The 15570-nt window shown below is 44.5% G+C and overlaps 1 protein-coding gene across 2 annotated transcripts in view; it reads left to right on the top strand.

Annotated features, from left to right (window-relative positions):
* Window positions 1-15570, top strand: part of PDE2A (phosphodiesterase 2A) — a 549912-nt gene that overhangs the window by 433218 nt on the left and 101124 nt on the right. For both annotated transcript variants that reach the window (XM_068266568.1, XM_068266567.1), the window contains 3 exons: window positions 2269-2310; window positions 3305-3373; window positions 7729-7856. In XM_068266568.1, coding sequence (XP_068122669.1) covers window positions 2269-2310; window positions 3305-3373; window positions 7729-7856 — 239 coding nt within the window. The remainder of the gene's footprint in view (window positions 1-2268; window positions 2311-3304; window positions 3374-7728; window positions 7857-15570) is intronic.

Here is a 15570-nt window from a genome sequence, read left to right as displayed (position 1 = left end):
TTTACAAAGCAATCTAGATATGATGGTGCAGTTTTTAGTACAGAGCTCAGTGGTGAGGAGGGCTGGCAATGCATACACCATTTCAAGCAGAGAAGAAAAAAGAGTAAGGGAGGAAATTACATCAGGATTGGCTTCAGTCAGAGGCAGTAAAGATGTAAAATGCCTGGAACACGTTTCTTTTAATTTACTATATGAAATTCACTGACATCAAAACATGGACAGGACAGGACAGTACAATACATGTGTTATGTAAGTAGAACAAGTATTTATCTACTTATACGTGTTATTTTTTTTTCCTGGGATAGCATGGCTGACACTCGTGCTTCAAAGGACTTCCACAGTAAAGCAATTATATTCAGCTATACTTACCTTAGGCTTCTTCCAGCCTGTAGAAGTCTGTGTGTCCCTCGCTGCGGTTCCGCTTTGCTCCAGGTTCCAGCTGTCAGGCACGTAGTGGATCGCCATCTCCCCGGGTGAGAGGCTTCTGCACATGTGTGAACCTGCGGAGAGGGACTCACAGACTTATGGGGGCTAGGAGGAGCCCCAGGTAAGTAAAGCGGAAAGTATTTTCAGTTCAAGTTTGCTTTAAATATATTTGCAAGGCTCTGTCTGAGAGCAGCTTCCTGCAATGAATACAGCAGGAGGTGCTAAAACACCCTCTGAAAACCTATCCAAAACTTGCTCCACACAAGTAAGAACTTCCCTACACCAGAGGAGACACTGCTTTACTCCACACATCACTAGCGGAAGATCCCAGGAGTATGCGTTTATAGCGGTTGTGAGCCTGTAATACCGACTTAGTAGCTTCTGGAAGCTGTTATGACTAATCCCCTGGAGCAATTCCAGAATGTATTAAGTGTGTTTATGCCGGCAACTTTATTAAGTTCTAGAGAGCTTTCCAATAACGCAATAGTGCCATCATTTTTTAATGAATTGACATTTTTGTGGCGTGAGTTATGGCGGGGGCGGGGCACCGACCTGTAGCTGGCTCTTATACTGTTTTTAAATGCCTTGTGATTTTATGTGATTTATTCTTTCTCACTGTTCTATGCTTACATAAAGATTCAACTTTTCTAACCTCCTGAGCGGTATGCCGGACACTGTGTCAGGCATGCTGCTTCAGAGGTTTTGCTGGCCTCAGGTGTCCCCCAGTGTAATAGGTTTACTGGCTGTATCATAAGTTAGGTAGCACTAGGCTAGCTTTTTTAGGTCGCCAGCACCCCCTGATCCCCCCCTATAGAGTCGCTATATACATTACCCAGCCAGGATCCAGCGGCAGCCTCCCTGCACAGCTTTGGTCTCTCTATGGGGAGGATCGGGTCTACGCATGACGTCAGTGACGTCATGACATCATGTACGATCCTGGCTGGGTAATGTATATAGCAGCTCTATGGGGGGGATCGGGGTAATCGGGGGGTGCCGGCGACCTAAAAAAGCTAGCCTAGTGCTAGCTAACTTAAGGTGGCCATACACTGGTCGATTTGCCATCAGATCGACCAACAGATAGATCCATCTCTGATCGAATCTGATCAGAGAGGGATTGTATGGCTGCCTTTACTGCAAACAGATTGTGAATCGATTTCAGCATGAAACTGATCACAGTCGCCCAAGGTCTGGAAACAGTCCTTCTCCACAATCTTCCTCAGGGTCCAGTCACCTCTTCTCGTTGTGCAGCGTTTTCTGCCACACTTTTGCCTTCCCACAGACTTCCCACTGAGGTGCCTTGATACAGCACTCTGGGAACAGCCTATTCATTCAGAAATTTCCTTCTGTGTCTTACCCTCTTGCTTGAGGGTGTCAATGATGGCCTTCTGGACAGCAGTCAGGTCGGCAGTCTTACCCATGATTGCGGGTTTGAGTAATGAACCAGACTGGGAGTTTTTAAAAGCCTCAGGAATCTTTTGCAGGTGTTTAGAGTTAATTAGTTGATGCAGATGATTAGGTTAATAGCTCGTTTAGAGAACCTTTTTATGATAAGCTAATTTTTTGAGATAGGAATTTGGGGTTTTCGTGAGCTGTATGCCAAAATCATCAATATTAAAACAATAAAAGGCTTGAATTACTTCAGTTGTGTGTAATGAATCTCAAATATATGAAAGTCTAATGTTTATCAGTACATTACAGAAAATAATGAACTTTATCACAATATGCTAATTTTTTGAGACGGACCTGTATATATATATATATATATAATTTATTTTTTACATTAACAATCTGTTGATATCCATGGTAAAAAATATGTAATGCTGCTTCCTTCCTCCATTGCAGGTTGTTGGAGACAAAGTGTTGGAAGAAGAGATTAGTTTCCCGGTGAGTGGATTAATGCCTGGCATGCTTGTTATCTGCAGCTCTGCTCGGCGCTCTTCAGCCCGAGGGCCACGTGTCGTAGCGTCAGGCAGTCCGTCCACCAGCAGACGCAGCAGCAGCCGACTCTACGTATCTGTGCAGAGTCCGTGGATAACACACAGTGACGGCGTGCCGTGTAACAGTATGACTAGTGAGAAACATGAAGCCGGATGGAGTCATTAACTTCTGGGTGGTGTAACCCCCGCCTGACTGTGGCAGGGTTATACAATTATACTTTGAGGTTCTTATCACCACTGGCTGGTTCACTTACGTTTTGCCGCATCAAAGAACCTTTCAGCAAACGACCCACCGTTTCCAGGAAGTAAATATCGCGGTGGCACTGCCTCAGTTGAGCGCCGGGTGGTGCCGCTAGTAGGAAATATTGGCAATTTAAATTGCAGATATTATGCAATGCACTACACCGCACCCATTTTTCCTTGAACCCTTCCTTCCAATTGCCTAAACCAAACCACCACTTAATGCCTGACCCTAGTCCCCACCCCCATCTAATGCCTAACCCTAGCCCCCATCTAATGCCTAACCCTAGCCCTCCTCACCCACTTAATGCCCCCTATAAGTTTCTCAACCAAACCCCCACCACCTGAACCGTAACTCCCATGTAGGTCTCTAAACAAAACTTCTCCACCTAATCCCCTAATCCTAACTTCCCCCCACACCCACCTAATGCCTCCTCTAAGTGCCTAAACCTATCCTCCGAACCCCAACCCTCAGATAACCCGCTATTTGTAGCCAATTGGCTACTACCCACATCAGGAGCCTGATTACCGATATTTAACCCAGGCATCTCTTAGACGCCTGTCGATGCCCTCATCCAAACCAAATGACCTGATCCGGTGTCCAGGTTCAGATCTCAGCCTTCTTAATAACATAACAGAAATGTTGGTAAATGCTACCTTGTCCTGTTTTCTTAGGTTTTAATTAATGATCTGTTTTTCAGTTGACATTTGGACATCTGGGTCAAGTGGTGGACAAGAAGAAGTCAATCACTCTGCAGGACATCAGTACGGTCAGTGCCAGTTCCATGTTATCTCTGCTGCTCATGACTAATAGATGACTCTGCCATGGCTTGCAAAGTTCTGAACTTCATCGGCCTGATGGATGTATTGAACTTCTTGAATGCTTTCCATGCCTGATTTCACTCATTATTATTTGGGCTTTTATGGACTTCATCTTATCTCTGTATTCAATAACTTTAAACACTCAGAAAAGTTAACTGTGCGTGTTGTGAATTATGCATATAGGTCAATGCACTTTTAACATTAACAAAGTGGCGCACAAATTATCCTATTCTGTATTATCAGGCATCTTTTCAGTAGTCTGGCATGCCTCCGATAAATCCTGATCTTCATGATGAGTGCTAGTGAGGCAAGACTTTTTGTTGCCAAGAGTAAGGGCCTATTTCCTCTAGCACACATTGCGAATTTATGCGCATTTTCACGCAAAAACCTCATTGCAATTTTAAAACTGCCTAGCAACATCACATGCCCAGCAACTCATTAGCATTAATTAACTTCCCGTGTAGGACTTTCCAGTGTATGTTGAGTTGTAGAAGGCGAGGAAATGCATGCTGGGTACATTTACGTTCAAAAAACGCCAATTTCCGCGTTTGTAAAGCGAATATATGCAGCCAATATTACATTAGCCGCAATTCGCATCCAGATTGCCGCATACCATGCAGATTTTTTTTTTAGAAATGGTAAGATTGGAAAAAATTGTACCATGTATGGGCACCATTAGATACCTAAAAAGAATGGATGCTGTGGATCCCACAGAGCCTTCCCACCCTCTCTCTATCCCCAGGGGAAGTAATCCAACCAGAATGTTGGAATACACCTGCGGGAACCTTTAAAGTAGACACAAGCTTTTGCAAAGAGCAGACTGAAAAGTGTTCATTCCACATAAAAATACTGTAGAAATCAGCTGCACTGAGCTGTGTTTATTTAGCTACAGTTGAGTATAACAAGTGTGTAATCAGTAGGCATGACTCACAGCACCGCAGCGCTGGCTGTACACCTAAAGACATATTTAACCCTTCCTTTGCTCCCTGAAAGTTTACCCAATACATTTTCAGGGCTTTTGGGGGGATTTTTGTGATTGTAACAAAGACATTTTTTCCCTGATTGTTGTCTTACTGTGCCTAATCTTTTAGAGCAGAGAGGAAGTTCTGAGCTCAGATCCACTTTAAGAAGGCTTTATAAGTACTGTGTCCCCATTCCCGCATGCACAATATGTATTTTCCCATCTTCGGAAGCACTCAGGGATGCGAGTACATCCAAAGGCTTCTGAGGAGGGCCAAAAGCATGGAATTTGAACAGAACAGAGCACTGGAACAAGGGTACACAGAGAGAACCGGGTAGGCTCTATATGGGATCCAGAGTCTTCTCTCTACATAGGTGAGTATTTAACTTTTTTTTTGTCTCCATTCAGGTTAATTAAGCTTAAAGGGGGACTTCAGCCTAAACAAACATACTGTCATTAAGTTACATTAGTTATGTTAATGAAAATAGATAGGTAATATAATCTCTTACCCACCCTGTTTTAAAAGAACAGGTAAAAGTTTGTGATTTCATGGGGGCAGCCATCTTTTTCATGGGGGCAGCCATCTTTTTGGTTGAAAGGAGGTGATAGGGAGCAGGAGACACAGTTCCAGCTGTCCAGTGTCCTGATCATCCCTCCCATCTGCGCGCGCTAGGCAACGAGAACTACAACATCAGAAATCCCATCATGCTTTGTACAGCATCAGGGGAAAAATGCTCGGGCAGATTTCTTTGATGGGGCGGAGCTTAGCTTCTGTGCAGCTAAAAATGAGGCTTGGGTTAGAAAAACAAAGTTCTGATGCTGTGAAACGGTTAAAGAAACACCAAGCCTTCTCAGTGCTGCTGAGTAGATTTTTAGTCTGAAGGTTCACTTTAATCACACAAGGGGCTCAATTCACAAAGCGGTGATAACCCAGTTAAAGACTTTAGGCGTGATAAGCATTTTATCAGGCCTAAACTCAGTTTAGGCATGATAAGTTTAGGCGTGATAAGGTTAGATAAGTTTAGATCGCAAAGTCCCGCGCGCAAAGCAGCGCAATTAAACTCTATGGGCCTGATTCACAAAGCGGTGCTAACAGTTAGCACCCTGGTGAAAAGCCCTTTATCACACCTAAACTCAGTTTAGGCGTGATAAGTTTAGGTGTGATAAGTTAAGGTGTGATAAGTTTAGGCATGATAAGTTTAGGTGTGATAAGTTTAGGCATGATAAGTTTAAGCACTAACTGCGTTAGCACCGCAGTGCACAGCTGATCAAAAGTTTTGCGCTAGCAAAGTCTGGTGCACTTCGCATAGAGTTTAATGGCGCTGCTTTGCGTGCGGGACTTTGCACGCTATCTACACTTATCTAAACTTAGCATGCCTAAACTTATCACACCTAAACTTATCACACCTGGGGCTTGATTCACAAAGCGGTGCAAAGTGTTTGCACGCGAGTGAAAACCCCTTTATCACGCCTAAACTCAGTTTAGGCATGATAAGAAGAAACTCGCGCGAATTTTCCGCGCGCACAGTTTTGCACCAGGCGCTTCGCGCGAAGGTCCCATTAAGCCCTATGGGACTTTGCGCGCGCACTTACGCGCGTACGCGCGGTAGCTTCGCGCGAGTTAGAGCACAAAGCGGTGATAACTTTGCTAGTGCAAAGGTTATCACGCCTAAAGTCTTTTAGGCGTGATAACTGAGTTATCACTGCTTTGTGAATCGAGCCCCTAAACTTATCACGCCTAAACTGGCTTTTCACCAGCGTGGTGCAATGGTTATCACGCCTAAAGTCTCTAACTGGGTTAGCACCGCTTTGTGAATCGAGCCCTATGCGACGTTTCGCGCACCAGACTTTGCTAGCGCAAAACTTTTGATCAGCTGTGCACTGCGGTGCTAACCCAGTTGGTGCTATAGTTATCATGCCTAAACTTATCACGCCTAAACTTATCACGCCTAAATTTATCATGCGTAAACTGAGTTTAGGCGTGATAAGGGGCATTTCACCAGCGTGCTAACAGTTTGCACCGCTTTGTGAATCAGGCCCAAGATGTTTAGAGTTTTGAGCTTAGTCCAGAGGTCTCCTTTTTTTAACCAGAACTACAATTGTAGATATAATTTAGTAACGACGATGACTCCAGACGCAAAAAAAAAAAAACAGCTAATAATATCCACGTTGTTCTGAAGGAGCCTCTTTAAGGTTGCGCAGTCGAATGCGTTCGCCGGCCCCGAGGAAGCAGCCTTTGCTTTGAGCGTCTTATCTCTCGCCCAGCAGCTGGACCCGCGGCCGCAATTCTGCCGCCTCTGTGCTGGTGATAGGAAGCACTATAAAAAATTCTGCTGACGTAACTGTTAGTCTGGCATCACTTCTTCTATCGTAGAGAAGCCGGGATGGAATGTTTGGGACCTTGAGGCGCTGTGTTTTCCTCTCTCTTGTCAGTCTCGCCGCTTCCCACCTCCTGCATCGCTCCGGTCCCCGTCTGCGTCCCTTCCCTCCCCGCTGATTGGAGGGAAAGGACGCAGGCGGGACCGGAGCGATGCAGGAGGCAGGGGGAGCGGCGAGAGTGACAGGAGCGAGGTAAACACAGCGCGGCTGTGATTTATGGGGTATTGTAGTGTGCAGGGGGGGGCTTAGGGGCGATCTATATAGCAACAGAGGCTGGGCTCTATAGACAGACCCAGCCTCTGTATGGGGGTTTTATTCCCAGAACCTCGCCTCGGGTTCTCTTTAAAATACTATGCGTGCAAGCTAAATGACAAACTTCACAACATGTCCGTATTCAAAAACAACAAAGTTGTTCAAAAGACTTGCACACACGTTCCAACCTGCCTGATAGCTGATCAGATTGATCCTCTGGTTGGATCTGGCAAACAACCTGTTATCAGTTGGTCATCTGGTTGTTACACACAGCCAGCTTATCTTCCAACAGACAAGTTTGGAATATAGTTGGACAGATTGTTGGTACGTGTGTATTAGCCTTTTGGGTCTATCAGAGATGGTCAATGAGATGTTAATCATTCTGTTTTTTTTATGCAGATGTTTTTTGCAAATAGTATGTAGCTTGCAGTTGGGCCAATGGAATTGGCTTCCTGACCTTTTTGATTGGTCCATTCCCAGGCTGTGTTCTCCTTGCATCCATGTCGGAATTATTAGCATCTGATTTGCTATCTTGACTCTCTATCACCCTACTGTGACTGAACGATCATCTCTGGATGGAGTGCCCCTTTAAAGCTCTGTTCAGATCACACCATTCAGCAGCTCTGCAGTCATTGATGATTGGACGATGACTGGGATATGTGCTTGTTTGTGATTGGCTGTCTGGAGTAACCAATGTGACTTTCCTTTCAGGAGGAGCACAGACAGCTGAACAACATGCTGGGCTTCGAGGTTCGCTCCATGCTCTGCGTTCCGGTCATATGTCGAGCCACGTCACAGGTGGTGGCCTTAGCCTGTGCGTTCAACAAGCAAGGAGGGAAGTAAGTGCTCGGGGGTCCATGCTAATGGTGTGCTTTATATCTCCACAATATGATCATTAGCTCCATCAGGGAGGAAGAAGTGCAGATTGGCCATTTAAAGGTGGCCTTAGATCATGCAATATTGTGGCCTGATCGGCCTTCCCATTTGACAAATTTATAACATTTGTCAAATAACAAATAGAACATTAGTAGCAAAGAAAAAAGTTTCATAATGTTTTCTAGTAAAGGAAGAATAAAAAAAAAAATTCAGTTGTTATCTATGCAAAAGAGCTTCTCTGAGTTTTCCACCCACTTGGTTGAATCCAGTCCTGTTTTCTGAAGCACTTTTAACATCCAAGAAACAGTGAGAGACAGCTTGAGATAAGGTTTTATTGCAGGAAAGTTCTAAAGCCCCATCTACTGTACATGATACCATTTTTTTATTCGATTCATCCTTTTCATTCGATTAAATCCAACATGTTCGATCGGGATTTGATTCGATTCAATTTGCCATTGTTCTGCAATGGCAAATTGAATCGAATCCCGATCGGACATGTCGGATTGAATTGAATCGCACAAAAAATTGTATCGGGTAGATGATTTAGGGTCATTATTTCTGCTTTGTTTTACAGTTTAAATCAGTGTGGTTTGTTAAATATGGCAGAATAATGCTAAAAAAATGTAGGTTATAAAACATCTGTACTGAAAATAAAAATAATTGACTTATTAGAGAAACCATAAAAATGATTGTCTCTTGGCTGCATGCAAATACAAACAAGAATTTATTGATCATGTACAAAAGTTATAGACATCATAAAATTGCATAGATATTCAAAACTTTAGCACACTGAGGCTCCCTGCACACTGCAAATCCGTTTTGCGATTCCATTTCTGATTCCGATTTGCAATTCCGATTTTCTCTGAATGCAATCAACAGAAAAACGGAGGAAAAAATGCAGCATGCAGTAACGATTAAAAATCGGAATCGGATGTAAAAAACGATTAAAAAATGGAATCGTGTGCAGGGAGCCTAAAAGAATCCACCATCCAGCAAAATGAGCACCAGGAGCTGCAGTCCCCAGACCTGTCTTAAGAGTCCAAGCAAGTAGTGTGTCCAAAATGCCAGCACATTCTATGGTAACTGCAGAAAAACTCCAGAGTGACAATCAGCAACAGATCCCAGTCGCAGATCCATCCTGTGTAGATGAACAAAGGCTCCAAAATGGCAACAGATCCCAATTGCAAACCAAACAATATTCCTCTATAAATGTGTAGCATCATGCATATAATCTCCAGATAGAATTGTATTCCACTATGGGCCGAGTTTCATTAGATCATCAACTAGAAAATTTATGCCCAACCAGCAGGGTGCTCAATTTGTTGAATGGTGGAATCTCTTAGTGTGCTAAAATGTGAATATCTATGCTATTGTATGATGTTTATAACTTTTGTACTTGATCATTAAATTGTTTGTATTTAAAGATATCAAAGGTTGGGGAGTGACGGATGTGGTGTGATGTGTTATGGCAAAGGATTCCAGAGGAGGGATAAAGCAAGTGCAAAATCTTATATACGTGAATAATTCATAGGACATTAGTAGCCAAGAAAAGACCCTCATATTTTTATTTTCAGTTATATTGCTTTTTTTTTTCTTTTGCTTTTTTTTTATAACATTGCATTCTTCTGTAGTATTTGCAGTTTACAAACTACACTCTGTATTTTAACCTATGAAACAGAGCAGAGCTAATGACCCTTTGAACTTTCCTGCAGTAAAACCGTAAGAAACCAAGGAACAGTGAGAGACAGGTTGGGATAAGTGCTTCAGAAAACAGCACTGTAGCCGATCAAACTTGGTCAGAGAGCTCAGAGAAGCTCTTTTGCATAGATAACAACTGAAGTTTCTTAACTCTTCCTGTGCTGGAAACAATATGAGACTCTACTCTTTGCTACTAATGTTCTATATCTTAGGGTGCTGTAATTCATTATATCATATCAAGTTTATTTACCCTTCAGATTCCCTTTATTGCTTTTTTGCATAAGAAAAACAAAATCAGACCGTGTGGTGGCACAGTGTATTGGTGCACATTACTTTTACCACCGACATCTTGGTAAATGTTCTTTTATTCTGACAGTTTTGCTGTATCTGTAGACTGGGTAAGCATAATCTAAGGCAGGGGTCCCCAAACGTTTTGGGCCGAGGGCCGGGTCAACATACTTCAGACTGCTGGGGGGCCGGAGTATACATAAGATGATGTAGAAGACTTTGCCAGACAGTGAAGCATACCCAGGTGACTACCTGCAGTCCAATTGGACAGCAGTGTCACCTGATGTGGAATTTGTTTGGAAACCAGCGAATTACTGCTTTCTGGCTTCTATGTGGATGGGTGGTGTCAGCACTGCTATTCTATATGCGGACCCCCAATATTTAAAGAAATAGCTGACCACATCTATAAGGAATACATTTTCTGTGTGGGGGGCCGGTAAAAAAGTCTCAGGGGGCCACATTCGGCCCGCGGGCCTTAGTTTGAGGACCACTGATCTAAGGGTTTGCTTAGAGCCCTATAGGAAAAAAGAGCACTTCCGAAATGTTGTTGCTGCAGCTTTAAACGAGAGGAAAAAAAAACTATATATAAGATGATAAATTGTTCAAGACCCTGTCTTTTTATTGATAACAAACGGAGAGCTCGTACTGCTTGTTCACTAAATATCTAATACTTTATGAAGCACTAAACAATAAATATATATATATATATACGGGCAACTGCCCTGCTGAAGAAGTAAGAACAAATCCAACAATCTTTATGATCCAATAATCTTTATTGCAAATCTAAAAAGATTAAAAACAATAAAATTGGCGGCTGCCATAAAAACAGCCTAACACAAACCCCATATTTACCAAACTCACATGTGGCCAGAAATAACTGTCAGCTGTGCAGTGCACAGAGGGTACAGGAGAGAGAGACAGCTATCACCACTAATTATTACCACCGCAAAGTGCCCGTTATACAGAACTCAGGAAACCAGAAGTCTCAATTAACCAACATGTATGAGGAGATAACAGGGACAGTGCTTGGGGGGGGGGGGGGGGAGTTGGGGGTGCGGTGCATAAAATACTTACCCAACCTCCAACGCCGTCTTCTAAGGCTAAGCTACCAGTTGCTCCTAGGGGCTTTCTGGCTTCCTGCACAGCTGCAGGCGTGTCACGTGACCGGTCAGGTGACACACGGGGAGCCATACACGGAGGACAATAAAAAGCTGCTAGGAGCTCCAGGATGGGTAGAAGATGTTGCTGGAGCCTCGGTAAGTATTTTATGTTGCACGGGTGAGGGGGAGGTTTGTCCTTTTTCCGCCGGTTGCTCAAGCAACCGGCAAGCACATATATCCGGCATCAGACGATCTCCACCAGTGGCAGATACCAAGGACTTTGCCTAACTTAAGGGCCGTTTTCATACACAAGTGATGCGAGTGTGGCTGCTTAGCCGCATAGCATCACTTCTGCTGCCGGCCGCGTCACTTCTGCATCTCCCGATGCGGAAGTCAATTGAGGAGATAGGACGCGGATGCGTCCGTGCGAGAATCTGCAGCATGCTGCACATTCTCAGGTCGCTCCGCACAACATGCATGCAATGGAAACTATTCCATTGTCATGCATGTGTTTCATGACACCCGTGGTGCGATGCGGTGATGTAGCTGCATCGCACCGCAGCTAATGGAAACGGGCGGGGTGTGCTGAAACACATGCATGGCAATGGAATAGTTTCCATCGTGGGCATGTTGTGCGGAGCGATACGAGAATGTGCCGTATCCGCCCGCGTCTCATCTCCTCAATTTACTTCCGCATCTCGATGCGGAAGTGACGTGGCCGGCAGCGGAAGTGACGTGGCCGGCAGCGGAAGTGACGCGGCCGGCAGCGGAAGTGACCCGGCCGGCAGCGGAAGTGACGCGGCCGGCAGCGGAAGTGATGCGGCTGGCAGCGGAAGTGATGCGGCTGAGTAGCCGCATTTTGTCACTTCATGAATGGAAACACGAATAGCTGTGTGTTCTAACAAGTTGTCAGCATACAGGATTCAAGTCTGAGGAAGCCAATAAATGGTATCATCCTGATTCCAATCTTCTTGATTATTTTTTTAGGTCAGCCTTCTTGTAAGCTTGATTGGGACAGGCAGGTTTGCATGGAGGAGTTGGCCTACTAATGGCCTCATAGGGGCAGCACAAGCAGGCGGATGCCTGGGAAGAGGAGTGTTGACTGATGTATGCGCTGTTGATGATTGGACAGGCCTGTTACATTTCATCATTGCTTGTGCCAGTAGATTATGGATATAATTTACGAGTACAGGAGGTATGAAGCGCTTGCATGGGGACTATTTGGGTGATATTTATTCTGTGATTATTACAGCTGTGGTCGGTGGCTTTACTCCGTACACTTTTTGTACAACACTGAAGAAATCACTGTTATTTCTGGCCACATATGAGATTGGTAAATACGGGATTTGTGTCAGACGGTTCTTAGGGTAGCCGCCTGTTTTTATCGTTTTTAATCTTTCGGATCTGCCATAAAGATTATTGGATAATAAAGTTTATTGTAATAAAGGTTATTTCCACTTCCCTAGTAGTGCCGTTGTCCAGACACATATTTTTGGTTTTAGTGCTTCCTATCTTTTCATTAAACCAACCCACCCCTCCCCCTCTGTCTAGTCACATACAGGATGTTTAAAGGGACATACCACTTTCCCCAAGAAAAAATGTCACAACCATAGATCGGTGCTATGCAAAAGCTCACACTCCTATCTGACAGTTTCTGTTAGGATCACTGTGAAATAACTGCCTTATATGCATTTTAAAGAGGCCCTGTAGTGCCATATAGTAGAATGCAGCAAATTATTCAAGATACCCACTTTTAAAGAGGAACTCCAGTGAAAATAATGTAATAAAAAAAGTGCTTCATTTTTACAGTAATTATGTATAAATGATTTAGTCAGTGTTTGCCCATTGTAAAATCTTTCCTCTCCCCGATTTACATTCTGACATTTACCACATGGTGACATTTTTACTGCTGGCAGGTGATGTCAGTGGAAGGAGATGCTGCTTGCTTTTTTGGCAGTTGGAAACAGCTGTTATGTCCCACAATGCAACGAGGCAGGAAACGGCAATGACCATGGTCTTCACAGTTTCCTGTGGGAGAGGTTTCACCACAATATCAGCCATGCAGCGCCCCCTGATGATCCATTTGTGAAAAGGAATAGATTTCTCATGGGGAAGGGGGTATCAGCTACTGATTGGGAGGAAGTTCAATTACTGGTTACGGTTTCTCTTTAAGGCAGTCTTCCTGATTTCAGTATATGTATATATATATATATATATATATATATATATATATATATACCGTATACCCTGTAGTAACAAGTTGGCCACCTTTAGCTCTAATCACAGCCGATATTCTTCTTGGCATGGACTCAACGAGATGCTGATACTGTTGCTGAGGAATGTTGGCCCATGCTGGCATAATGGCAGCTCTTAGTTGGGTCGGATTGGATGGTGGCGTTTCCAAGCTCTGAAGTGATCTTTCGATTGAGGTCAAGGGACTGAGCTGGCCATGGAAGCAGGTTAAACTCTGACTGATGTGCTCTAATATATATATTAGAGCCACATACTTTGTCATATTTTGAACGTAACTTTCTTTACTTTTTGCACTCCTTGGTGATCCTCTGACAAAGCCCTTCTCAGGGCAAAACATGTTGGTAGCAAGTAACTTTGTGTGTTAAACACGGTGTGCATCCACTCTGCACTGTGCTCAGGGACCAGTGAAACTGTTCTGTCTAGATATACCAAGGTAGATGCCAGAGTAGCTTTGAGGTGGACTTATTCAAGGTCAACCGTATAGGGTAGAAAAAGTCCACAAAACAGATGGTGTGCTAAACTACTCCAGATTGCTGCTATGCCAAATACCCCATATTTATACTCACCTGTTTGTGGCCCAGAGACATTGGAAGGAACACACTATACAGTCAGGTCCACCATACCATATTGAGTGTCTTGGAGACAGAGCTGCCCGCCATGGCAACGTTCCCCCATACAGAACACAATTAGAGATGTTGTGAGGCCCCCAGTGGCTGACGCTCACACTGCGCTCTGCACAGCAGCATCACAGGAACAGACAAGACAGCTGTCTCTGCTGATTACATGATAACTCTTCAAAGACATCCGTAGCTTTAATGATCGGCTGCAGCGCGCGGAGGTGGACACACAATTTCGGGCTGACTATCTGGATATAAAGGATGCCACTTTGAGGCTGCCGGGGAGGTTTGACGGCTGCGATATTTAATAACTGCAAGTGAAGCTGCTTTTTTTGTTTGGGAAAACACTCTCAGTGATTGGGGAGCTGCAGGAACGATCCAGGGACTATTTTTAAAACAATAAAGATGTCACTTTGGAGGAATAATGCTGAGCATAAGGGGTAGAAGAAAAACACCATTTAATTGCATTAATTATTAATTACAGCTCTTTTGTAATATAAAAAAGTGATCATATAATTAACGGAGAATCATTTCAGTGAATAGCTGGTTCTGTGTTGTATTGACTCATCTCTGCAGAATTTAAAGAGGAAATGCTAGCACTGTGATATCAGACTGGAAGCATAGCGCCCCAACTGTGCCTTTTATGGGGGACAGTCCCTCTTTGAGAACCAAATCCCTCTGTCCCTCTTTCCTCCTCTGTCCCTCTTTGAGAACCAAATCCCTCTGTCCCTCTTTCCTCCTCTGTCCCTCTTTCCCCCTCTATCCCTCTTTCCCCCTCTGTCCCTCTTTTCCCCTCTGTCCCTCTTTCCCCCATGTCCCTCTTTCCTCCTCTGTCCCTCTTTCCCCCTCTGTCCCTCTTTCCCCCTCTGTCCCTCTTTCCCCCTCTGTCCCTCTTTCCCCTTCTGTCCCTCTTTCCTCCTCTGTCCCTCTTTCCTCCTCTGTCCCTCTTTCCTCCTCTGTCCCTCTTTCCTCCTCTGTCCCTCTTTTCCCCTCTGTCCCTCTTTCCTCCTCTGTCCCTCTTTCCTCCTCTGTCCCTCTTTCCTCCTCTGTCCCTCTTTCCCCCTCTGTCCCTCTTTCCTCCTCTGTCCCTCTTTCCCCCTCTGTCCCTCTTTCTTCCTCTGTCTCTCTTTCCCCCTCTGTCCCTCTTTCCCCCTCTGTCCCTCTTTCCCCCATGTCCCTCTTTCCTCCTCTGTCCCTCTTTCCTCCTCTGTCCCTCTTTCCCCCTGTCCCTCTTTCCCCCTCTGTCCCTCTTTCCCCCTCTGTCCCTCTTTCCCCCTCTGTCCCTCTTTCCCTCTTTCCCCCTCTGTCCCTCTTTCCCCCTCTGTCCCTCTTTCCCTCTCTGTCCCTCTTTCCTCCTCTGTCCCTCTTTCCTCCTCTGTCCTTCTTTCCTCCTCTGTCCTTCTTTCCTCCTCTGTCCCTCTTTCCTGCTCATGTGTCCCCCTTTTAGGACTGATGTATAGATCTGTGTAAATATACAGTATCACAAAAAGTGATCACACCTCTCACATTTTTGTAAATGTTTTATTATATCTTTTCATGGGACACTTTGATACACGCCATGTTTATCTTCTAGTGAGCAGCATGAGAGTGTGAGAGCGATAACGCCTAACTTGCCACACCCGCTCCCCATTCACACCTGAGACCTTCTAACACGAGTCACATGACCCCGGGGAGGGAAAATGTCTATTGGGCAGAATTTTGACATTTTTCACTTGTGGGTG

This window comes from Hyperolius riggenbachi, chromosome 2 (genome assembly GCF_040937935.1).
Source record: "Hyperolius riggenbachi isolate aHypRig1 chromosome 2, aHypRig1.pri, whole genome shotgun sequence".
NCBI lineage: Eukaryota > Metazoa > Chordata > Amphibia > Anura > Hyperoliidae > Hyperolius > Hyperolius riggenbachi.
The sequence above is the reverse complement of the archived record's forward strand: the minus strand, read 5'-3'. Positions and strand labels throughout refer to the sequence as shown.